Source organism: Sturnira hondurensis, unplaced genomic scaffold (assembly GCF_014824575.4).
Source record: "Sturnira hondurensis isolate 20B ecotype Veracruz unplaced genomic scaffold, ASM1482457v3 Scaffold0005220, whole genome shotgun sequence".
NCBI classification, from domain to species: Eukaryota; Metazoa; Chordata; class Mammalia; order Chiroptera; family Phyllostomidae; genus Sturnira; species Sturnira hondurensis.
The window spans coordinates 3691502-3716024 of NW_028077851.1; the positions used below are offsets into that span (position 1 = coordinate 3691502).

Consider the following 24523-nt stretch of genomic DNA (forward strand, 5'->3'; position numbering starts at 1 on the left):
AAGGAAGAGGACTTACCACAAGATTTATACTGCAGGGTAGAAGGAAAACCTGGGGGATCAGGTTGGAGAAAGATGGCACCCCCGACAGGCCCAGGGATCCCTTCTGGGAGCCAATGGGGGAATCTGCTGCAGACATTTCTAGTCGTTGTCTCGTCGCTGCTGTGAGACGTGGTTGAGTTCTGTGCTGGCGGAGGGCAGGGCATGCTGATAGACAGTGGAGCCGACTGTAATGTGGGGGAGGGGAAATGCCCTAAATTGACTTCCCCTCCCTGAATGGGGACTGGTCCATCTCTGGAACACAAACAACACTCAACCACCTTGATGAGCAGATGTCGGCATAAATTCCAAAATAGCCATCACATAGACTTTTTTATTTTAAAAACCTATATTGAGGTATAAAATTCTCCCCATTTCAAGCATACAATTCCATGATTTTAGTAAATTTATAGCATTTTGAGACTCTGGCAAGAATTTAATTTTAGAACATTTTCATCACTTCCTGAAGATCTCTCATATCCATTTACAGCCAGTCCCCATCCCCTCCCCACCCCTAGGTAACACTGCTCTGTTTTCTCCCTCTCTTTAGAGTTGAACATAGATTATTATATGTTCCTGAGTGGTGTAGTTTTTTTCTGGGTATTGTGGAAACTATGCTATATGTGAAAGAGAACATAAACCAAAGGCGTGGAAGTCTGTATCTCAACCTGTCTCAGTTTTTCTTTCTTTTTATTTTAGATTTTCCCTTCTCTCACCTGGACTGTAATTTGGGCAAGCTTAGTCCTAGTATTGATGCTGCCATAACTTAGCCCTCATTCTCTGTGAGCCTCGGCCATGGAACCTTCCAGGCCTCAGTTCTTCATCTGTAAAATTTAAAAAAGGACTCGACAAGGTGTTAAGTAATGTTCTTTCTGTCTCTATCACCAGTCATGATCTTTTGTGGTGAAAAATTCCTCCTGATTTTATATGCTCTCTTCAGAGGACTGGAATAAAACATTGACATTAGAAATTTATTCTTTAAAAATTCACAAAATGAAATAAGTGTAAAAGCAATTTGCAACATTTCTACACCTGAAATTCTTAAAGCTTCCAACTGTACTGTGAGGCTTGCGACATGATCTGTATGAGGCATGGCAAAAGTAGGTTTCCAGGCCTGGCTGGCGTAGCTCAGTGGATTGAGCACAGGCTTGTGAACCAAAGGATCGCAGTTCAATTCCCAGTCAGGGCACATGCCTGGGTTGCAGGCCAGTTCCCAGCGGGGGACACATGAGAGGGGGACAACAATGTATGGTTATACATTGATGTTTCTCTCCCTATCTCCTTCCCTTTCCCTCTAAAGATAAATAAATAAAGTCTTTTAAAAAAAAGTAGGTTTCCAGTTGTGAGTACATGAAACAGAGTTTATTCTTATATTATTATATATTGGTTATTGTAGTATTTTCCATACGATCAACTGTAAACCTACTTTTGTCCCGCCCTCTATGTGTATATGGACATAGGAAATGAATTGGCAACTTGTATTCTACTTTGTGCTTTGAGGTTTGTTCAAACATTTATGGAGTTGGACCTGATGCCAGGCAAAGGGGGTGGGATCCTGAGAAAGGTCACGGCTTGTTTCAGATGTTGCTTGCAGTGTGACTGGAGTGGGCCACCACAAACTCACAGTACCAGAGCCCTAGAAGAGGAGAAGTTCCCTGCACAGGGGGGGGGGGCAGGCAGGGAGGGGCCAGGTCACCCAGCGGGGCCTCTGAACAGCCAAGGTGGGAAGTTGCCTGCCATGCATCTTGGCAGCTGGCTTTGCCAACCAACAGTTACAAACCATCCATCTTTTAGGGGAGGAGACATTCCAGCAAGTTTGAAGGCAGAGGTCAGAGGTCAGAGACAGGGGAGTTTGGAGCATTCTGCCTTTCCAGAGCAGATCTCTCATCTCCTCTGGCTCTGTCTGTTCACACGTACCAGTTAGCTGTGGCTTTGGCTTTGGCTTTGGCTTTTGCAGTGACAGTAGACATAGCAGACTTGTGGAGGCTGGCTTTTGGCACAGCAAGCAGCTGGAGGGTGATATTTTTCTGACAAAGAGGTGTTCTTAAGTTTTGTAATTTATGGTGTCTTCAAATATGGAATTTTGTTGACTGTTGCCCTAATTATACCTCTGATACATTCTGTTTAGCTTCATGTTTGAATTTTGCACTCATGCCCAGAGGTAGTTTCCCAAAGGGTGCCCATTAAAAAATCTTAGGTAATGTTTTCTCGCTGCAGCTACCTGCAGCTTCTTGAAGGCAAGGAAATGGGTTTGGGGGACGTAGACTTACACATGGGTTCTCATGAAGACTTTGTGTGTGTTTGTGCAATGTGAGGTCTTGATCTCCTGTCTGCCAAGTATTATCCTGAACCATCTCTGTGCAATAGAAATATAATACAAGCCACTTAAGTAATTTCAAATACTCTGTCACATTTGTGACATGAAAAGAAGCAAGTGAAATTAAGTTAATAATATTTTTAACTCAGCGCATCTAAAATATTATCCTTTCAACATGCAATCAATATAGAAATTAATGAGATATTTTACAATCTTCCCCCCCAACTGTCTTTTCAGCTTGCTGTGTATTTTACAGGACATCGCAACTCAGAGTAGCGAGACTTCAGGTTCTCACTAGCCACATGTGGTGATACTGTAGTAGATAGTAAAGTCCTGGACCTTTTAAAGGCTTTGCAAGGGATACAGGAAAGAGCCCTTAGAAGGGCTAGGAGAGATATAGCCTCATAATTTATGAGCTGTTAACAAAGCCATACACATAGGCTTCCTCCTTTTAGAGAAACCTGATATGTAAAAATTCATCTTGACAGGAAAGGTAGAGCAGGAAGTGATCATTCATGTTACAAAAGAATTAACCACAGGATCCTTAAATAGCAAGCTAGCTCCCATATTGAACTGAAGAATCTGACTCAATTTGTGAAAATGTGATTGACACTTGGCATTTTAGTAGCACCTTTGTTGGGCAGAGATCTGTCTGCTGTTATAAACTGCAAGTTGAGCAGTTGGTTTATTAAAGCTTTACTGAGCACCTATTACATGTCATGGCCACTCATAGGGGGCCACGACAGAGCTAAGGATGATCTGTACCCAGAAGGCATTCAGAGGCTCACTGGGAGCCAGAGACACAGTGCAGCCACCACAGCGTGGAATTGCCTCAGTGCCAGGGACCAGGGAGGCCTGGGGGCTGCAGGAGCCAGGAGGGCGATAAGAGGCATCTACGGCCCAGCAGGGGCCAGAAGGCAGGCAAGGCGCACGTGATTACTTAAGTGCCTGGGAGTTTAAAGAAAGGCTGCACCAGGAAAACCAGCTCAAACAGGATAATTGGGAAGACTGGAAACTTAGGCAGTTTTATTTATCCCGGAGTTCATCCCGGAGTCCTCCATCCCTAATTCCTAGCATGACTCATAGCAGGCACCAGTTACAGTGTGCCCTTGGTGCCCTGGCTGGTATAGCTCAGTGGACTGAGCGTGGGCCTGTGAACCAAACAACTGCGGTTCGATTCCCAGTCAGGGCACATGCCTGGGTTGCAGGCCAGTTCCCAGCAGGGGATGCATGAGAGGCAACCACACATTGATATTTCTCTCCCTCTCTCTCCTTCTCTTCCCCACTCTCTAAAAAATGAATGAATAAAATCTTAAAAAAAAAAAAAAGGTGTGTCCTTGGGCTCACTAGGAAGAGGGATAGTGAAGCAAGACCAGACAGACAGTCTTTAGTTTATGGCAAAAGGCAGCAGCTTTTTCACTTCTTCGTGACCATCTTCTTGAGGCAGATTCATTGTCCTCTTCCAGCTTGGCCTTGGGGGCGCCCACATACAGAATGGAGAAAATGAAACTTGCTATTTAGGAAAGAAGAAGCAAGGTTGTGTGCTGGGAGCTGAAGGGGTTCTGAGTCCTCCAATGCACACAGGCCTCATTAGATGGACCCTTGGCCAGCTTCCTCCTCAGGTGCCCTCCTGTCCTCCCTTTTCTCCCCAAGGCTGGCCCCAGGCGCTGCTTCTGCTGTCCCCGGGATTCTCTGTCCCCATAAGAAAAGCTATGAGCTTTTGTCTCCAAGTGCTAAAATGGTATCAGCTGGGGGTAGCCTTGGTCACTGTTCTAAGCCTTTTGTTTTTTAAAAAATAATACATGTTATTCACAAAACAATTGACTATCTCCACATATGTATTTACTTATGGATTATGTGCACATATTTCTGTACTAGTGGATTCAGAAAGCCCCCAAAAAGCTTCTAGTGATTTATTATTAGGTTTAGCGGGCCTTTGGAAAACATGATTATTGCATGTTTTTCAACATGGGTAAAAACATAAAGACATTTGTCTTCCTGGTTCAGATACATACTTTTAATGTGTCGCTAATCCCAATAGTTCCATATTATACTTAGGTAACATACCTGTCTGTATCAAGGGTGGAAGAAAATCTATATTACAGATTGTCTTAACAATTTAGTGTTTTGGTCATCTCCCTGTCAGATCTGATTGGCTTGTCCTTGTGTTCAGCTCCCAGTGCGGCTGGCAAGGGGCTCCCATCAGGAGCTGAAGCGGTGGCTCTGCCTCCTTCCTGTTTATATGACCACATGTTCAGTATTGTCTCTTGTCCCTACTTTCTTTTCACTGATCTTTTCCAGCCTCTCACCCACTTAATGAGGGTGATTTTAGTTAAAAGGGGTGATAGCCACAAAGAGGCTTTACCAAGAGGCCTCCCGGAACCGCAGGGTACCCCGTGGGGTCGACACCCGGTGCGGTGCAGTGCGGGCAGCATCCTTGCGGAGGAGCGCTGGTGTCCCTCAGGCTGCTCCCGCCCTTGGGGCACCCCTGACTGCTGGACTGAGAGGCTGGGGGAAGGAGCCAGCACCATTCTGCAAGGGGAACATTGGAGAAGTTGTATTTTTCTTGTTTTGAAATTAAAGTAAAATGAATAGATGTTCTCATTTTGTGTTTCATCGTGTCAACTGATTGCTGCAGTGAACACATCCCACTTTGGAGAGCACTGGCTCAGCAAATAAGCTTTACTGAGCTTCTAGTTCTTTAACTGGGAGGATGGGCATAGCAATATTGTGAGGATTTACTGAGCTAATGCAGGGAAAGTGTCTGACACATACACAGTGCTTACTCTAATCTGAGTTCGGATGGAGAAACTTCAATAGGTCCATATCTAGGTAAGAAAGGTGTTTTTTTAAGTGACCTAGTTTCAATTGTTCTGATGGCTCCTCTTCCCCACCCCCCGACATTATTATTAGGAGCCAAGGGGAGGGGACCTATTCCTACTCCCTGTCAGTGGATGTGTTCACAGTTTCTTCAGCTGCACCAACCTTAGGCCCTGGAGGTCCTGGGGGTGGCTGGGCACGTCGGGCATGTTCCCGTCATCTCGGGTGGGCACTGGGTAGTTATAGGGTGTGACCTGGTTGGTCATGGCTGTGTACTTGGTGTGGGGGCTGAAGGTGGGCAGGATTACAGCAAGGCGCCTGATGGTGAAGGATGTGACCAGCCCCGGTTCCTTGGCCCAGGCGTTCTTTAGGACGGTGGCAGGTCTCTCAGCCGTCTTGGTCTTTGCAGCGGCCCGATGGCTCCTTTTAACTGCTGGGCAGCAGAGTGTTTCTGCCTTTGCAAGTGTCAGGTTGATCAGGAGGCATTGCCTTCTTTATGCTCTTTTGCTCTTCCTTTCTGTTGATAAGCGATGAGAATGGTTCACAAGTCAACTTCATCCTGGGCAGATTGATGACAGCAGAGTTGGCAGCTAATTTTGGGATGAATGATCTAGGCAAGGAATTCCACTTTTAGTTGCTTATGAACTGTCTGGATTAGCTGCCATTAGGAGCAGACGGAGGAGCACACCCTCCTGATTGAAAAGGGTCTTCTGATCTGGGAGCACTTTGGAATTTATCCCTAATGAGGATGCAAAGCCCAGTTGGCAGGGGCCCACTTACCTACCAGCTTTTTCCTAAAAATCCTACCCCAGTTTATTGAATTTTTAAAAATTGTTTGTGCTTTTCCGTCTCCTGTTGAAGAAGTTTTTGCCAAACCCAAGATCACTAAGATTTTCTCCTATGCTTTCTTGTAAAAAGTTTTACAGATTTGGCTCTTACGTTTAGATCTGCAATCCATTTTTGAGTTCATTTTTTGTAGATGTGCTTACTGTAAGAGCTTATTTAATGTTTTCTTTTTCATTATTTTTACTGTAATTTGTAAGTTGCTAATTTACCACTTGGAGTTTCAGCTAATTTTCACTTCATTCATATTAAGCTGCAAATAAAAAGGAAAAGGACAGGGGACTGATAGATTGAGGTGAGTGTCAGGTGAGACCCAAAGTCTAGATAAATTGTATAATCCATCTGTGGATAAATTAAGCAGTCTTGGGATTGCTTAGCTCTACCAATTTGCTTTGTCAACAAGAAGACCCATCTGTATCATTCATTGCCTCCACCTATCACCAATGATAAGAACTCTTTGTAGATCGGGAGAACAATTTAAAGTGGTATTGCTGCCTGGGATACCATCTGTTGAAAGGGTAGTTATGCCTGCAAATATTAGCTGTGTGAGGCATTGGTTTGGCCAGTGGGGCCTCTGTATTAGCTGTTTTAATACGCATGGTTGCTGAGACATAGCCATCATCTCTGTGGAGTAGATAATAAACTGTTTTAATATCACCTATAGTTTGCACAGCCTTAGTCTCGGTGAGGGAGGAGGCACCAAGAACCAAACTCATGCCTGTAGTCTCTGTACTTGAGGAAATGATGTTGAGCTCCTTGGGGGGAGGGGCGCAAATGTCATTGACTTTCTGTCATGGTACAGTTTCCCCTTTGAAGCCCCTGCTGGCCGTGAGGCTTGCAGGCTACTTAGCCTGTGCCTGACCACCGGCCAGCACTGGGTGGTTTCTGTGCTGTGGACCTCAGGTCTACTAAAATCAGCTCACTGTGTGTGGCCCTCTTATTTAAGTATCGATAGAGGGAAGTCCCTCACTTTACTGACCTTCTAGGGCTGCTGAGCCTCAGACTTCTCCAACACCCGGTCTAAGGTGCTCTCTCACTTTTTGTTTTTGTTCCTGTTCCTTTCTTTCAGTGGAGGCCATAGTGGAGTTTGATTACCAGGCCCAGCACGACGATGAGCTGACTATCAGCGTGGGTGAGATCATCACCAACATCAGGAAGGAGGATGGAGGCTGGTGGGAGGGACAGATCAACGGCAGGAGAGGTTTGTTCCCTGACAACTTTGTAAGAGTGAGTACAAAGCGAAACCCTTTTCCTGTCTCCTATGTGGGTGCTGCTGACCAAAGCTGTGGGGGCACCTGAGGAGGAATTTCCTGGGCTCTCTGATGGGATGGGACGACTTGACAGCTTGACCTCTTGTGTGCTATCAAGAAGAGCACATACAGTTTTGCCCTCGATAGCGAGAAATGCTGTTTTGAAATCACTTTCTGAAGATTCAGAATGTTCTCTTTTAAAACGATGTGACACTTAGAAAATGCTAGGAAAATATAAAGCTTGTTAAACTGGTTTATTTCCATACTTGTTTATTTGCTTTGATCGTTTAAAGCAGCAATTTTCAACCTGTGCTGGGAGGATTTTTAAAACATGCAATACCTTACTATTTAGTCAGGGGCACTGACCCCTTTTCCCTTATCAGGGGTGTCAAACTCATTTTCACCGGGGGCCTCATCAGCCTTGCGGTTGCCTTCAAAGGGCTGAAAGAATTTTAAGACTGTATAAATGTAACTACTCCTTAACTGTTAAGGAGTTGAAATTACATTCAGCCCTTTGAAGGCAACCGTGAGGCTGATGAGGCCCCCGGTGAAAATGAGTTTGACACCCCTGCCTTAGATTGTCAAATAAAAAAAATGACAGCTTATATAGTAGCTGTCCAGTGTGAATGAATCCAAATTATACTTATTTTTGTCAGATCAGCAAGAAAATATAATTTTGGGTGTGCCACGGAATTTTAGTAATTAGTATATGTGCACCATAGATGGAAAAGGTTGAAGATCGCTAGTTTAAAGGGATTTTACCCTTTGCCACTCCATTCAAAATGGAGGTGGAACTAGTTTTGACCACTTAAGTGGCAATCAGACTAAATGCAGAATTCTAATTGTACTGTTTCACCTTTGTAATCATGGTTGTTTTTTATAGTACCAATAGTATTTTTCTTTTCCTCATTATGGCTATGCAACATTGAATAAAATCTATTTTTTCAATAAGGTTTTAAAAATTTGCTCTTTACCAAGGTCATGTAGGATTAATTATAAACATGTAGCTCATTCATGTTAAGGACTCCCCCACAACCCCCAAACAATGAACAAATAAAACAAAAACAGACTCATAGTAGCAGAGACCAAAGGGGTAGTTACCAGAGGGGCGAGGGTAGGGGCATGGGTGAAAAGGGGGAGGGAAATATAGGCAATAATACTGTGGTAAGTTTGCTCGGTGACAGATGATTACTAGAACGTGAGGTGGTCACACTGTAAGGTCTAAAAATGTCAAATCACTATATTGTGCACCTGAAACTGATATAACCAATATAAAGTTGTATACCAACTAAACTTAAATTTTAAAAAGTCCAAAAGAAGTCCTGGCTGGTGTGGCTCAGTGGATTGAGCGCCGGACTGTGAACCAAAGGGTTACCAGTTCGATTCCCATTCAGGGCACATGCCGGGGTTGTGGGCCAGGTCCCCAGTAGGGGGCGAGCAAGAGGCAACCACATATTGATGTTTCTGTCCCTCTCTTTCTCCCTCACTTCCCCTTTCTCTAAAAATAAATAAATCTTTTAAAAAGTCCAAAAGAAGAAACTACATAATGCACAGTTGTAAATAATAGTTGAAATTGGGTAAAAAATGGATCTCATGGAGGCTGTTCCCTGGGGGAAATACCAAGAAAGTGTAACAAGTCTGTGTACCGTGAACTTCCACGCAACACTGGAGAAGAGCAGACTGTTCTCAGTGGGAAGGGCTGTGTGCAGCTGTCCCCATGATTCCTGCTATATTTCAGTGATACCAGACTGTGCTTAATACCTGAGGCTGTGGGGGCAGGTGGTGATGGGAATGTGTGCCCAGAGAAGCAGATGTCCCCCTCAAAGAACCTCAAGGGCTGCATGGGCCCTTTTATGGAGAAGGGTTGTTGAATGAAAAATAGGAATGTGGCCCAGGCTTGCCAACACCTGGGCCCTCTACCTGAACCCAGCCCCCAGCGCAGAGCAGGCAGGAACGCAGTTTAACTTTACTTCAGAATCTTGCCTTAGAGCGATCCTGCTAACATTTCTTCTTCCTTTTCTTTTTTTTGGGGGGGGGGTGTGCAGAAAGCTGGGGAGAGTTTTGTTGGTATATGCTGATAAACCTTGCTTTCTGTAAATAGTTGTGGAAGTATGCCCAGTTTTCTTGGACTACAGTTGAACCTAGCAGCTCTCTTCTATTTTAAGAGTAGGAAAGCACTGTGTTAGGGCTGCCATGGATTGACTCTGTTGATGTGTAAACGAGAGGGACTTCTTTTGCCCTTTCAAACAAAAACTCCAGTTTTGGGACAAGAACTGTCCTTGAAGGTGAACCAAATTCTGATATGGAAAGAGGGTTTTTCTAGATTGAAAGGGAAAACTTGGGGTAAAGATGGAGGAGGAAGGAGTGACAGAGGACTGTGGGAAAGAGGATTTGGGAAAGAGAAGAGGACTCTGCGAAGGAGAGGAGGACCATGGGAAACAGAGAGGAGAACCCTGGGAAGGAGAAGTGACTACGGTGTTGGCTCCAGTGTTGAAGGCAGACCCAAGCACAAATCTGCAGACTCAGAATTTCTGAGATGCACTTTGCTCAGGGCTTAAGGCGGGTGTCCACCTTAAGGCAGTGGGAACCGGGGCAGGGTAGCACAGGAAGAGCCGGGTAGACTTGCTGATGGAGCGCTAGGGCACAGAGGGGCTCCTTGCTGTCAGACAGGGGCCTTTTTCCACCCTTTCCCACCTGCTGGGCCTTGGGCCACCTCAGCGGCCCGCCCCATTGCTTTCGTGGACTTTGGCTCAAAGGGAGGCTGGTGGAAAATAGCAGGGAGGGAGGGAGTCTAGCCCAGTCAGGAGTTATCCTGCTGGATCCCTGCCCTGGAGTTCCCTCAGTCTGGCTGTGTCCCTCCGCCAGATGGTAGCTGCTTCCATCAAGTCCCCTTCCTCCTCGTTCCATTCCTCTCATCCCTGCAGGCCTGGGCAGCCCTTGTTTCTAGCCCTGGCTGCTGCCTCGGAGTTTCTCTATACGTCACCCACTTTGCAAAGGTCTCTTTATTAATCCCCCTTCAGGTTACCTAATTCGAGCGTGCCATCTGTTTCTTTTTTCGAGCCTGACTGCCCCAGCAGGCCACTCTGAGGATTAAAGGAGACAGCGTGTGGCCAGCCACTTTCCGACTGTGCCCTGTCCCCTCTCTCCTGGCCTGAGTGCCGCTGTTCTTACCTAATCACTTGTCATCTCACCTCGGCTAGAGAACTTCCAGTGAGGGGAAGTCATGCTCTTTGGAGCAGCTCATTCCTCCTGGGACAGAAAGGATGTGGCAGGAATGGCTGGGGCCATACCACTAATGGCTGTCACATTTGGCAGAAAAAGAAACTTCTGTTCTTTCAGATGTCTGAGTCTCTCTTCAAATCTTCACCCACTGGGAATGTTTTAGGGCTATTATTGAGAATCTAGTAGGGTGGATGCAGTGAAATTTAACGATAATGAAAACTGCCATAGAGAATTCTAGAAGCTGAAAATACATCTTTAAGTAATGATCATATTGGCATAAGTTCACAGCTTTGAGAGTGGTTTACCCATGCCTTATTTGGCTAAGAATAGTTTGTCCCCAGACTGAGCAGGGTAATCTTGTGGAATCCATCGTTTATTTGTGCTTTTATGCCAGCGTTACCACTATCGGAGAGCTTACCTTAATTTTCTGGATTCATTTATTGGATCCCTAGTGTTCCAATTGAGCATGGGCCCCCAACGTGTTGGGGTTCCTTGTCCACTCTTAACTCTGCATTGTCTCGGTTTCTCAAAGGAAAAAGTGTTAGCCATTTCGACCTTCCTGTGGTTAAGAAGGTGCCTGGGCTTCCTCAGCTCTCGGGCTGAGATCTGCTGGCACACATAAATGTACCCGGCTGGCCTCTTGGTCTTTCTGTCTTGTCCCTCTTTTTCTCTTATTTAGTTAGTTCTTATTTAATTTACTTACTGTGCACATGGAAGAAGAATCTTTTCAAATCCTACTTCCCTTTCTTCTCTGTCCCTCTCTCCCCAGCCATTTCTTTATAAGACTTTTCTCTCTCTCTCTTTCTCTTTCTTTTCTTTTCAAAAAATTTATTCACTTTTGGTGGAATTTCCATAGAGTAAAATGCCAAAGTCATAATTGTATGGCTTGATTTCTTAACTAACCATAACTGTGTACCTCTGTAACCATTGTTCAGATCAATGCTATTTTTGTTCCTCCAGAAAGTTCCATGGTGCCTTTTCCCAGTCATTCCTCTTCTCATTGGTAATCCATCATCATAGATTAGTTTTGCCTGTACTTGAATTTCATATAAATGGAATAATGAAAGGTCTTCTCTTTTATATATAGCTTCTTTTACACAGCAAAATGTGTGTATATCAGCACTCTGTTCTTCCTGTATAGATCTATTTTATGAATATGCCATAATATGTTTATCCATCCTTGTGTTGATGGTGACTTGGGTTGTTTCCAGTTTGGATGCTTTATGAATATAGGCCTTGAATGTTCTTGTGTAAGTCTTCCTATGGACGTAGGCACTATTTCTCTTGTATGTGTACATGTAGGAGTAGAATTGCTGCCATCACTCACTTTCAATGCGTATTTTTTCTTTGTGTAAAGCTGTGGCCTCTGTGGATGGGAGGAGGTGTCACACCTGTACTGGAACCTCATTTGCACTGTATTAACTGACTGAGCTAACCAGCCTGAATCTGACTGTCTTCACTTGGCTGCCTTATGTGTGTGATTGTGGGCGGGGGTGGGGGCGGTGGCCGAAGGTCCTTCAACAGAGAGCTCAGTCTCCCGGGCACCATCTGATTGTGGACCCAGGGACTATCAAAGACTCATTCTTAAATTGTTGAAGTCATCCAAATAGAGAGTGAACATGTGTCAAAATTTTACTGAACTCATTTAATGAGGGAACTAGGCAAATAGCAAAGCTGATTCAGTAAGGATATGGGAAACTGATTAAGATCGCAGTGGAGCCCTGGCTGGTGTAGCTCAGTGGATTGAGTGCGGGCTGTGAACCAAAGGGTCGCTGGTTCGATTCCCAGTCAGGGCACATACCTAGGTTGCAGGCCAGTTCCCAGCAGGGGACGCATGAGAGGCAACCATACATTGATGTTTCTCTCCCTCTCTCCTTCCCTTCCCCTCTAAAGAGAAATAAATAAAATCATTTTTTAAAAAATGAAAGACTAGAAAGAATTTTTGAAAATCTTAAAAAAAAGATGGTAGTGGAAAGAGAAATATGCAAAGAAAATTACTAAGTTAGATTCCAAATGGGTCATGGCTTAGATGACAACAAATCTTAACCTCTGGGGTTATAATTTCTATAAGAAAAGATAGAAAAGAAAGCTTCATACCTTATTATTTTCCTGCATGTTATTCTCTGACTTTTAGAGGGTTGTAAAAGGTCCCAGTAAAGGGTTAGTAACATGAAATTACATTTCCAGATAGAATCAGGTGACCCCTGAGGGGAGCTTATTAGAAAATGCATCAGAATGACATTGAAAGGTCACATGAGCATCATTTTTTGTCTCATTTCCCAGTTTTGGATATTTTTTCTGAACAGACCATAATAGACATAATATGGTATCCAATACAAGGAAGTGTTACTAGTACGAAATCCTTAGTCATTTACTTAAACAAAAAAAGGCAACAAAACACAGCTGCCCTTCTGGGACCTGAAACTGTCACCTAAAACAGAAAGACCGCCACCTATTATAGACAGATATGGTCTCCTTCTTAGGGGCTCATTTGCCCTAAGAACAAATTGTTGGATTGAATTGCAGTGTCTTCTTTTCAGAATCTTATCCCGCACATCTAGGCAACGCTGTACTTTGGTACTTCAAATGATTGACTAGAAGGCTTTTTCTCGGTTCTTTTGACACGTATCCATAGCTGCACACTTTTAAATGGCCAGCCAAAGGAATTTAAAAAAGAAAAAGTCTTGAAACTATAGCTTAGGCTGGTGTGTGTGTGTGTGTGTGTGTGTGTGTGTGTGTGTGTGTGTGGCTGTGGCTGCTTTGGGAGGGGCCTCTGGTGAAGCGCAGTGGGACCCAGGCCCTCGACATCTTGTCGCTCACAAATAGACGTGTAGAAAAGCAGGAAGCTGCGGTAGGGTTAAAGAATGTGCTTGCTGATCTTTCAGTTGATGTGACTGTCTGTGAGGAAGTGAGCTGTGCTCTTTGCTTGCTGCTCTGCGTCTTAGGTGACAGTACATTTTATACAGGCCCCGCCATTGAAGGCCAAGGTGGTCTTACTTGGAGCTTGCACATCTTATGCTGAGTGGAACAATTTTCAGCTTGGTTTCCCGTTGCCTCGGTTTTCATTGGCTGGGTGTCTGAGATCTGCCTTTGGCTTATCTAGAGCCTTTTCTGTACTTGTGTGAAGTGGTTGGTGAGTATGGTGGTTGTTTTATAATCAGTGAGGTGAAAGATCAGGGTTTTGCATACATCTACCATGCTGTCGTAAAGCTCAGAGTTACTTTGCTGTTTATGGTTTAAGAAAGAACACAAATTTACTTCAACAAGGGGCATAAAGTACAGATGTCCAGGTTGCTAGTCTCTACTCAGAGACCCTGAAGCGGATCTCTCTGATCAAATTTCAAAGAAAAACAAAACTTTCAACCCAAGGGCCATTCATTTTGTGAGCTACACAGAAGGTTGTTTTCAAAGTACTCATCTCTCTTGCAAAGACAGCAGGAATTTTTCCAGGCAGGTCATGCAATACAACGCACAGAGCCCCTTTGTGTTCACAACACCTAGTGGCCATGTGCCGGGGTGTGTGGGCTGTGCTTTACCTGACGAGGCTGGAAGCACAAGTGAGACACAGTCAGTGGGTTGTTGGATTGTCACAATTTGAGCTTCTTCCACAGGATTTAGCTCCTGTGATCTGGCCTTTGGTCATTTTGTACTCCAGATAGCACACATTAGACGTTGTTCTACAAAGATGTTCTTGATTAAAATGCCACTTGAGAAGGTTTCCATTGGATTTATCACCAGTTCTGTTAGAATATGCTAAATAAACCCACACTTTTGGCCCTGATTGCTGTGTTACTTTATGGAATAATAATGGCCCTATTGTATTCCAGGCTTACTGGCTGCCTGGGCTTGTGTGTGCAATCTGCCTGTGTCTCTGTTCAGTGACTAAAATGTATTGAGCACTTACTGTATGCCAGGCAGGAAGGAGCCTGAGTCCTTCATGTGCTTTATCTTGTTAAATGCTTATGCCACCCAATGGCATAGCTACTGTTTTTATCGTGCCCATTTTTCAGACAGGTAAATAAGGTACCTTAAGGTAAAAAGACTCACTCGTGTTCACACAAGCTGGTGAGGAGCAGAGAGAACGTTGGAACCTGGCAGACTGATGTAGAACCTGATCTCCAGCTGACAGCATTAGTGAAGGGTTCTTATTGTCCTGAAGGGATTAACCCCTCACTGTTATTGCCTCTGTCTGCACCTTCCCCCAGTGGCCCATAAAGATTTTGTATACCTGGGCCACTCAGATAAGGCTTACTTTGCTATTTGTGATTTAAGAAGGAATGACTAATTAACTTCAACAAGTGACACAAAGCAGGGATTTGCAGGCTGTACTTCTGTATTAAGAATCATGGTTGCTAACTTATTTTCCGAATTTTGAAGGATTCGACTCAGAAATCGGCTATTTCAACTCAGAAGAGTAGCCATTGCTTGGATTTATGGGCTCCTGCTGTTTTTCCTACAAGTTCTGAAAACAAGACAGTTTAGGGAAATATTTCATTTTACTAATTTGCAAGGAAACGTTACTTTACAGTGTTCAGGATGCTTTTGAGAAGGAGACTGTCTTTTCTATCAGTGGCAGATAATCCAGATGTTTGACTCTCCAGTTGTTCCCCATCCGTGGGGCGGGCCCATGAAAGCAACCAACTCCAGCTCAAGTTATTCTTTACCTTTAAATATATAGGGTTTTTTTTTTAGAAAAAAAATTCTAAAACGAATAACTGGAACCTGTTAGAAGCCCTTGTGAGAACTGCTAACTCCAAGGAAGGTCCAGAGTAATTACGGACAAACATGTTATCAGCAGGAACCCACAGCATGGGGCAGACTCCTCAGGCTTATCAGCGCTGCAGTGCAGGGAGCATGTGTGATGGGGGGGTCTTGTGACTCAGGGAGAACAGTCCCCTGGCACAGCTGATCTTGGTGATTATGCATAATGGAGCCTTAACGACAGGATTATCGACTCTGAACCTAGAAGGGAACTTTGAAATCATGTGTTTCAACCCCCGGCTTTCTAGCGGATCCAAATCTAGACCATCTAGGATGTTGCTGTGATCATTACTGGGTATTTAAACTTATGAAGCGTGGGGTTGTGGCAGACCCTGTCCAGCAGAGTCTGCCTGTTGTGGCTGACGACAAGAATCAATGCACAGGCGACACCAATCCTGTGTGGAAAAAGGGAACAGGCACGGTGACTCTCTCAAGGGGAGAGTGCCTTTGGGTGCCTGGGCCACTCCCTCAAGAGGGGAGCGCCCCGACCCTTGCCTAGACAGGCTTTTATTGTTTTCTTGGGGTCTTACATCAAAGAAAGATTTATTATCTATTACATAGAATATTATTATCTGTATTCTAGGTGTAATCCAGGGCAGTGGGTCTCCAGCCTGGCTCTGCGCCAAGCACACTGCACAGTCAGATTTTGGAGTTGGGATAGGGGCCTGAGAATATTTGTAAAAGTCCAGCTGATGTCACTGCTTGAGAAAGCTTGGGCACCCCTTTTGTGCAGTGGTACCAGTAGGCAGCCTAATCCTTTTTAATGTAATATCCTTTCTCAGGCACGTGGATTGGTAGCCTGTGACCTGTAGTTCTACCGTTGAAAATACTATAATGGTAGTTCTAAAGCGTATGTGTAATCTTGCTGGAAATTGTAAGAAATGTTTATGACAAATATATAAATAGCATAACAATATCTAAAGAATGTGCAATTTGAGTCCATTAGAATTAATATTCTAATTTCAGAACCTCTGGTATAAATAATGAACTCCATCCTGCCATCTCCCTAGTGAGAGAGAGAGGTGGGAAGAATTTCTAGGGATGGACCCCAAGGTTCCACTCCCAAATTCCCAGAACTTGTGACTGTGATGAGCTTTTATTCTAGTAGTTGTATTGTTGTATGGCATAGTTGACTTGTAAAAAAGGGGGTACCCAGGTGGGCCTAGTCTTATTACACGAGCCCTTAAAAACAGAGAGCTTTCTTTGGCTAGTGTCTGAAGTAGAAGCCAGAGAGATTCAAAGCTTGAGGGGGACTTGATGCTTTGAAGATGGAGGGGTCACATGAGAAGGAATACGGCAATTTTGTTGGAGCAGAGGGCAGAACGTGGCTGACAGCCAATAAGGAAACAGACCTGCTGCTGCAAGGAACTGAATTCTGCCAACAACCTGAGTGAGCTTGGAAGTGAATTATCCTTCCAAGCCTCTGGATGAGAGTCCAACCTGATTGACATCTTAATATCAGCCTTGTAAGACCCTGAGCAGAGAATCCAGTTGAGCCCACCTGGACTTCTGACCTACAGAAGTATGAGGTAATAAGTGGATGTTGTTTTAAGCCGTTAAGTGTGTGGCTTTCAAATAAAGATAGCAAATGGTCTGGGGCAATGCTCTTCCCCTCTCCTGGAGACTGAGTGGAGAATCTGGAATTTTGTACTGTACTTGATGGCATCAGATGACTCGTGGTGGCTCTTCCCTAATCTACTGGCATGTTGTCGGTGGTGACCAGATGGGGAGTCTGGACTTCCACCTGCCTGCCCCTGGCTCAGGGAGTAGTACGTGGTCCGTATCACTGTTTCCGCTACAGAGTGGGGAGGATCTTAGAGACGAGGGAGCTAGAGAATGAGAGTCGTTAAAGCTACACAGGCAGTGCTGAGCACATTCCTGACTGACCCGTACATGAATCTGACTGGAATCAACATGCCAAGAAGTTTGAGAATAGACACGATAGTGTGGAATACCATCCAGGTTCCCAGCTTGACCTCTAGGGGACACAAATGAAAAGCACCAGCATAACACTGCAGGCGCTCTGGAAACTAAACTGTCATGAGATCACAGCCCACCAGAAAGAGCTCAGAACCTGCATGTTTAATCTAAATAGGGTGACTGCTTGCCAACATTTAATTAATCAGTTAATTAATTATTTTCTTTGCCCATTTGATTTATTTTTTACTGTTGTTCAAGTACAGTTTCCTGCCTTTCTCCCCACCCCTCCCCACCACTCCATACCTCCCCACCTCCCTCCCTTGCTTCCAACCTCCCCCTTGGTTTTGTCCATATGTTAAACTGTTTAAACATTATAACATAATAGCCCAAATGCCTACGACACAATAAAAAAAATCACTTGTCATACCAAGAACTGGGAAAATCACAACTTAAAACACAATCAACAGGTATCAATATCAGGAAGACTGAGATCTTGGAATGATCTGACACTGATTTTAAAGCAGCCATCATAAAAGCATTCTAATGAGCAGCACTCTTGAAACAAATGAAAAATTAGAAAATCATAGCAAATAAATAGAAGGTACTTACAAATAGAAATTATGGTACTAGAAAAGAAAATCACCACATTAAAAAGTTCACTGGAAGAGCTTAATGGATTAGTGATGACAGAGGAAAGAATCAGTGAAGTTGAAGGTAGGTAAATAAAATTTACTCAGTCTGGCCCTGGCTGGTGTAGCTCAGTGGATTGAGCGCGGGCCTGTGAACCAAATGATCGCAGTTCGATTCCCAGTCAGGGCACATGCCTGGGTTGCAGGCCAGTTCCCAGCAGGGGATGCACGAGAGGCAACCACACATTGATATTTCTCTCCTCCTCTCTCCTCCTCTTCCCCCTCTCTAAAAATGAAGAAATAAAAATCTTAAAAAAAGAATGATTAAAATTTACCTAGTCTGAACAGCAGCTAAAAGATAGTCTGGGGGGAAAATTAGCAGAACCTCAGGGACCTGTGGTACAAGAACATAAGATCTAGCATTTGTGGCACTAGAGTCCCAGAAGGAGAAGAGTAGAATATAGATATAAAAATTATTCAAACAAGTAACGGCTTAAAACTCCCTAAATTGGGCAGAAGGGATGAACCTTCAGAATTAAGCTGAACAAAACCCAAACAGGATAAATGGATAAACCCTTAGGAAGACTGACAAAAATAAGAATAAGACACAAATTGTCATATTAGGACTGAATCAGGGGCTATCACTCAGATCCTGTGGCTATTAAAAGGATAATAAGACAATGCTGCAAATAATTCTATGCACATATATTTAACAATTTGGATGAAATAGACCAATTCCTTGAAAACTACAAACTACTAAAACTCATCTAGAATGAAGTAATCCCAGTCATCCTCTAACTATTAAAGAAACCAAATTCATAATTTAAAAGCCTTCAAAAAATATCTAAGCCTAGAGGGTTTCATTGGAGATTTCCACCAAACATTAAAAAAATTGCACCAATTCTACATAATCTCTTGCAGAAAATAGGAGGGGGAGGGAATGCTTTAGGAAGCATTTTATGAGGCCAGTATTACCTTGATACCAAAATCAGACAGACAGTACAAAAAACAAAACAAAACAAAACAAAATTACAGACCAATATCCCTCAAGAGCATAGACACAAACATCCCCAATAAAATAATGGCGAAACAAATCCAGCAACATATAAAAAGAATTATGTACCATGACAAGTGGGGTTTATTCTTCTTATGGAAGACTGCTTCAATGTTTGAAAATCAGTTAATGTAATTCACTGCATCAGCAAGCTATGGGGAAAAAAAGTAGTCACAGAATCACACCAATTGAAGCAGAAAAATCATGTGACAAAATTCAACACCCATTTATGATACAAACTCTCAGCAGCGTAGGAATAAAGGGGAATTTCCCCAATTTGATGAAGAGCATCTATAAAAACCCTACCCTGAACATACCTACATGTTGGAGGACCACATGCTTTCCCCCTGAGCATCAGAACAAGGCGAGGCCGCCTGCTCTCACCAGTTGTATTGAGCATGCTGCTGGAGGGCCTCGCCAGCACAATGTTGAGAAAAGGCATAAAAGCATACAAATTGGAAAGGAAGAATAAAACTGGCCCTGTTTGTGAATAACACGATTCTCTACAGAGAACATCTCAAGAATTTACACAATAACACTGTAACGAATAATTGAATATGTGCAACTGATTTTTAAGAAAAGGACGCAAACAATGAAATGGAGGTAGAGGGCCTTTTCAACAGATGCTGCTGGATCGTTTGAACATCTAGAGGCAAAAAATGAACCTCAACCTGAACATTACACTGTATATAAATGATCTGAAAATGGATTAAGGATTTCCATGTAAAACACAAAACTATAAAAGTTGCAGAATTAAACACAGGAGAAAGTCTTTCAGGACCTAGGCCTATGTAGAGAGTTTTTAGGTACCATACCGAAAGAACATTAAAGGAAAAAAGTTGATTACTTAGGCTTCTTCTGAATTAAAAAACTGCCCTGTGATAAGCCCTGCGAAGAGGGTGAAAAGACAGGTTACAGACTGGGAGAGAGTATTAGCTAAACACATGTCTAACAAAGGACTTGTATTTAGAACATATAAAGAACTCTCAGAATACAATAAACAGTAAGAAGCCAAAATACCCAATTAAAAATAAGTAAAAGAGATAAACAGAAATTTTGCCAAAGAGGATATAGAGGTGGAAAATAAGCATATGAAAAGTTCTTCCACATCATTAGCCATTAGAGAAATGCAAATTAAAACCACAGTGAGGTAGTACTATGTGTCTATTAGGATGGGCCCTAGAATGGCTAAAATGAAAAACAGGAGTGAGAACAGCAAATGCTGGTGAGGATGTAGAGAAACTCGTTCTCTCATGCATTGCTGATGGGAATCTGAAATGGTCCATCACTCTGCAAAATAGTTTGATAGTTTCTTATAAAGCTAACTATGTACTTGCGAAGTGATCTAGCATGTGTACTCTTGGATAGTTATCCCAGAGAAATAAAGATGTATGTTCACACAAAATTGTGTAGAGGAATGTTCATAGCAACTTTATTTATAATAGCCTCAAATTGGAAACAACCTCAATGTCCTTCACTGAGTGAATGGTTAAACACACCCTGGTCCAGCCATACAATGGAAGACTACTCAGCAATGACAAGGAATGAATCTAGGGAGCAACTTGAACAGATTCCAAAGGTATTGTGCTCTGTCTGTTTACTCTAACTTCTCAAAATGCCAATGCTATAGAGTTGGAGAACAGATGACTGATTGCCGAGGGACAGTGACAGAGTCTGGGGAGGACTGGTAGGCCTATAAAATGGTAGCATAAGGGAGTTCTTTTGTGGAGATGGAACAGCTCCGTGTCTTGATTGTGATGGTGGTTATAGAAATTTATACCTTGGCTCAAAGTACACACGGTTACACACACACACACACATCAGTGCATGGAAAAACTGATCATTGAATTAAGGTCTGTAGTGTAGTTGACAGTAGTGTATTAATGTTTTGGTATTGTACTGTAGTCGTGAGAGAGATTCTCACTGGAAAAAGCTGGGTGAAGGATTCATGGGACTCTATGCACTATATTTGTAAGTTCCTATGAGTATATAATTGTTTCAAAAGAAAAAGTTAGAAAAAGAATGTCACTGCATTTCCACCTTGGTTGCACGTGAGTATCACTTGGAGAGCTTTAGAAAAATCCCAGTATGCAGCTGTATGCCAGACCCATTTGTATCCGTGGTCATGAATCTCAGCGTTGGTTTGTTTTAGGATTTCTAACTCTTGTTTTTGTTTTCCATTAAATTAAAAAGATGCTCCCCCATCTACTTTCCCACATACCATAGTTCTCCAGCCCATCCTGGGGGTTCCAGTCATCTCTCCTCATGGTCCTATTCTGTCATTGTGTTGTGACGGTTACGGCTGGGATTTAGGCAAGTTCCACCCATTGCTCCGAGCAAGTACAAGGACGCATTAGTGTTTGGTCCATCTGAGGTTGGCCTGGAGACTGGTGGAGCCAATGATAGAATTAGAATGGGAGGAGAGAAGAAGAGTGGAGGAGGGGAGAAGGGGAGTGCGGGCAAGAGGAGATGGGGGCCTCAGAGACCATGTTGATGAGAAGGACCTGGATGCAGGATGCAGCCCTGGGCCTGTCCTCCTGGGCACACTACTTGCTCTGATGCCCCCGTGGCTTCTGCCTCACATTGGGGCATCATTTACAAAATGGTCTTTAATGCAAATTTGATCATACCTTCTTCCCCATGTGCCCCACATACCCCTAAAATCCTTCCTTGGCCTTCCCTTATTTTTAGGAGAGAGACTGAACTCTGCTTAAATGTGGAAAGTCTGCAAGGTCCTGTGTGCTGCACCCCTACCTTTATTCCTAGCCTCATCACCCACCTCACATCCCTGCACCCCATAATGCCTCCTCAGCCCTAGAGCTCAGCTTATGCTTCCCCAGGGAAACTTTCCCAGCCTTCCTGGCTCACAAATACCCATTTTTACAAGCCTTTGTAGTGCTCTATCTCTCTCCTCAGTAGCGCTTGTCATTCTTGGGATTTTCAATCTGTTGCTGTTTGTCAAATGGCTCTCCTTCTTATTGGACTGAGGTTTTGAGGCATCTGGGCAGCATTGTGTGCTCAGTGCCTGGTGCACGGCAGTGCTTACCCATATTTGTTCAATGAGTGACTCGCTTTGTTGCTTGTTTCTCTGTACTTGGGCTTATTGACACCATTGGGAAGTTAGTGCTTACCCTTTGGATGGTCATGGCAGTGGCCACTTAAATAGCCCAAGGTCTTAGGTTTTGATTTCCAAAAGCAGTATGGCCTGAGGGTTTCTGAAGGAACTGATCTTCCTAACCTCTAGGAGATTCACCCAGGCCAGGTTCAGTGGTGAACCTCTGAACCAGGTTCAGCTTGCAGTCCAGTTGAAGATGATGTGCTGAACGGTGGCTGCAGGCTTGCATGTTTATTTTATTTTATTTTTTAAAAGATTTTTATTTATTTGTCTTTAGAGAGGAAGGGAAGGAGAGAAGGAGAGAAACATCAATGTATGGTTGCTTCTCGTGAGTCCCCTGCTGGGAACTGGCCTGCAACCCAGGCATGTGCCCTGACTGGGAATTGAACCGTGATCGTGTGGTTCGCAGGCCTGCGCTCAATCCACTGAGCCACGCCAGCCAGGCCTGTTTATTTTATTTTTTAAAATTTTAATTATTTTTAGAGAGAGGGGAAGGGATAGAAAGAAAGGGGTAGAAATATCAATCAGTTGCCTCTTACACGTACCCCATCTGGGGACCAGTCCCTCTACCCAGGCATGTGCAGGAATCAAACCAGAGACCTTTGGCTTTGCTGGACAGTGCCCAACCCACTGAGCCACACTGGTCAGGGCGAGGCTTGCATGTTAATTGCTGTTTGTATTCCTTGTTTTTCTCTTTACCAGCTGAGACTTCATTGCCTACTGACAAGATACTATATAACCTTAAAATTTGGGGCTATGATAATGTATGTAGCAATATAGAAAATATATATGCTGTAAGAGAAAAAAGCAGGGCACATAATTGTATATGCAGCATGATGTACAAACTATCAAACCTTGAGTATGGGGGAGAAATGCTAAAATGTTAATAATAAGTGCCTTTTTGTAGCTTTATTTCTGAGATTTGAAAACTTAAGAAAATCCTCACCCAAGGATATGTTTATTGATTTGAGAGTGAGAGGAAGGGGGGAGAGAACATTGATGTGAAAAAGAAGCATCAATTGGTCGCTCCTGTGTGTGCCCCAACTGGGGATCACACCTGCAACCTAGCTAGGTATGTGCCCTAAGTGGGGATCAAACCCACAACCTTTTGGTACATGGGATGATGCTCCAACCAACTGAAGTCACCTGGCCAGGGTATATTTGTAAGATTTTTTAAAAGTTTATTTAAAATTAAATTATTTTGATCTGATTTGTTTACTTTTCCTCAGGGATCGAGGTGCTTTTATTCAGCTTCTTGTGACTGAAGTAGTCCCCCAGGTGTACACTACTTTATTTAAGTTGCTGTTTTCAAAAAAATCCCTCTTGTCTTCCAAGTGAATATAAGGTTAATAAAAGTACCGAATGAGCTGGGTTAATTGATCTCTTGCTATGTAATTTGGCTTGAATTTTATCACATCTGTAGATATCTGAGTATATAATGATACAGCATCTTGTTTTTATCACAAACTAGTGACTCAGAGCTGTGGTTTGGAGTCCCAGCTGAGCTCTGCCATCTTGAGCAAGTTAATGAGGCTCTCTGAGTTTGTTTGTTTGTTTGTTTCATTCATTCATTCATTCATTCATTCAGTCAGTCAGTCGGTCAGTCATTCCTGCCTTCTCAGGCTCAGTCAGGCTTGGACTGGCGGCAGCAGTGCCCAGTCATTCTAAAAGCTTGAGTTTAGGTGTATGAACGTCGAGACCTTGGAGAAGTTATTTAAGCCCTCTGGGTATGCATTTATTTTCTCTTCTGAAAAATGGGAATACTAACCACAGTAGTATATCTCTTTGCTACTGTATTTGGGAGTATGCATGAGATCATGTGTATAGGGAGTCGTGTCTGATACACTTACTCAGTGAACAAGTATCAGCTATTAATATAAGTATTAAGCCAATGTTAAGGACTGGAAAAATACAGAGCTGGTGTTTGTCAGTTGGGTGCTGTGGGCAGGGGGTGCTGAGTTGGAAGCAGGAGTGCAGGAGGTTTATTTGTGGAGAGGATGACGCCCATGGAGATGAATGAGTGGGGGTGGGGCAGGGAGAGCCTCAAGTTGTGGTGCCCTGGTGCCAGCCAGCCTGCAAGACAGAGAGACAGGAATGGGCAGGTGGCCAGGCACTAGCACACCCCCTTCGCGTGCCGCCCAGATCAGTGGCTGGTGGGGGTGCTACCCGGAAGGCACGTGACCTCAGCTAGAAAGCGAGCTGAGGCACATCCTGAAGGCACACGGTCTGTCCTGAAGGATGTGACATGTGGGCAGCACACCTCCAGCGCTGCAGAGACGTTTTGTTTCACTTTAGTTTCTTGACTTACAAAGGGATTTGAATAAGCTTATTTCCCCACATCCCCACCCTTTGGAATCAGGGGTACATTTCATCATCTTTCTGCTACTGAGGATTAGATCAGAAAGCGTGGAGGGAAGTTCAGGGAGAGTGAAAGTAAGAAGGTGAATGCCTCTTTAATGTGTGGTCACAACATGCATTCACTCAGAAGCCAGTGTGTGTGTGTACAGACACATATACAGAGTAGGGCAAAAGTAGGTTTCCAGTTGTTTGTATGGA

General features: G+C 43.7%; 1 protein-coding gene across 4 annotated transcripts in view; it reads left to right on the plus strand.

Annotated features, from left to right (window-relative positions):
- Positions 1 to 24523, plus strand: part of SH3KBP1 (SH3 domain containing kinase binding protein 1) — a 320771-nt gene that overhangs the window by 43601 nt on the left and 252647 nt on the right. For 3 of the 4 annotated variants that reach the window (XM_037046255.1, XM_037046253.1, XM_037046250.1), the window contains exon 2: positions 7086 to 7243. In XM_037046255.1, the coding sequence (XP_036902150.1) occupies positions 7086 to 7243 (158 nt within the window). Of the gene's footprint in view, positions 1 to 7085; positions 7244 to 24523 lie in introns of those variants that run through there. The other variant, XM_037046252.1, reaches the window with a different exon arrangement.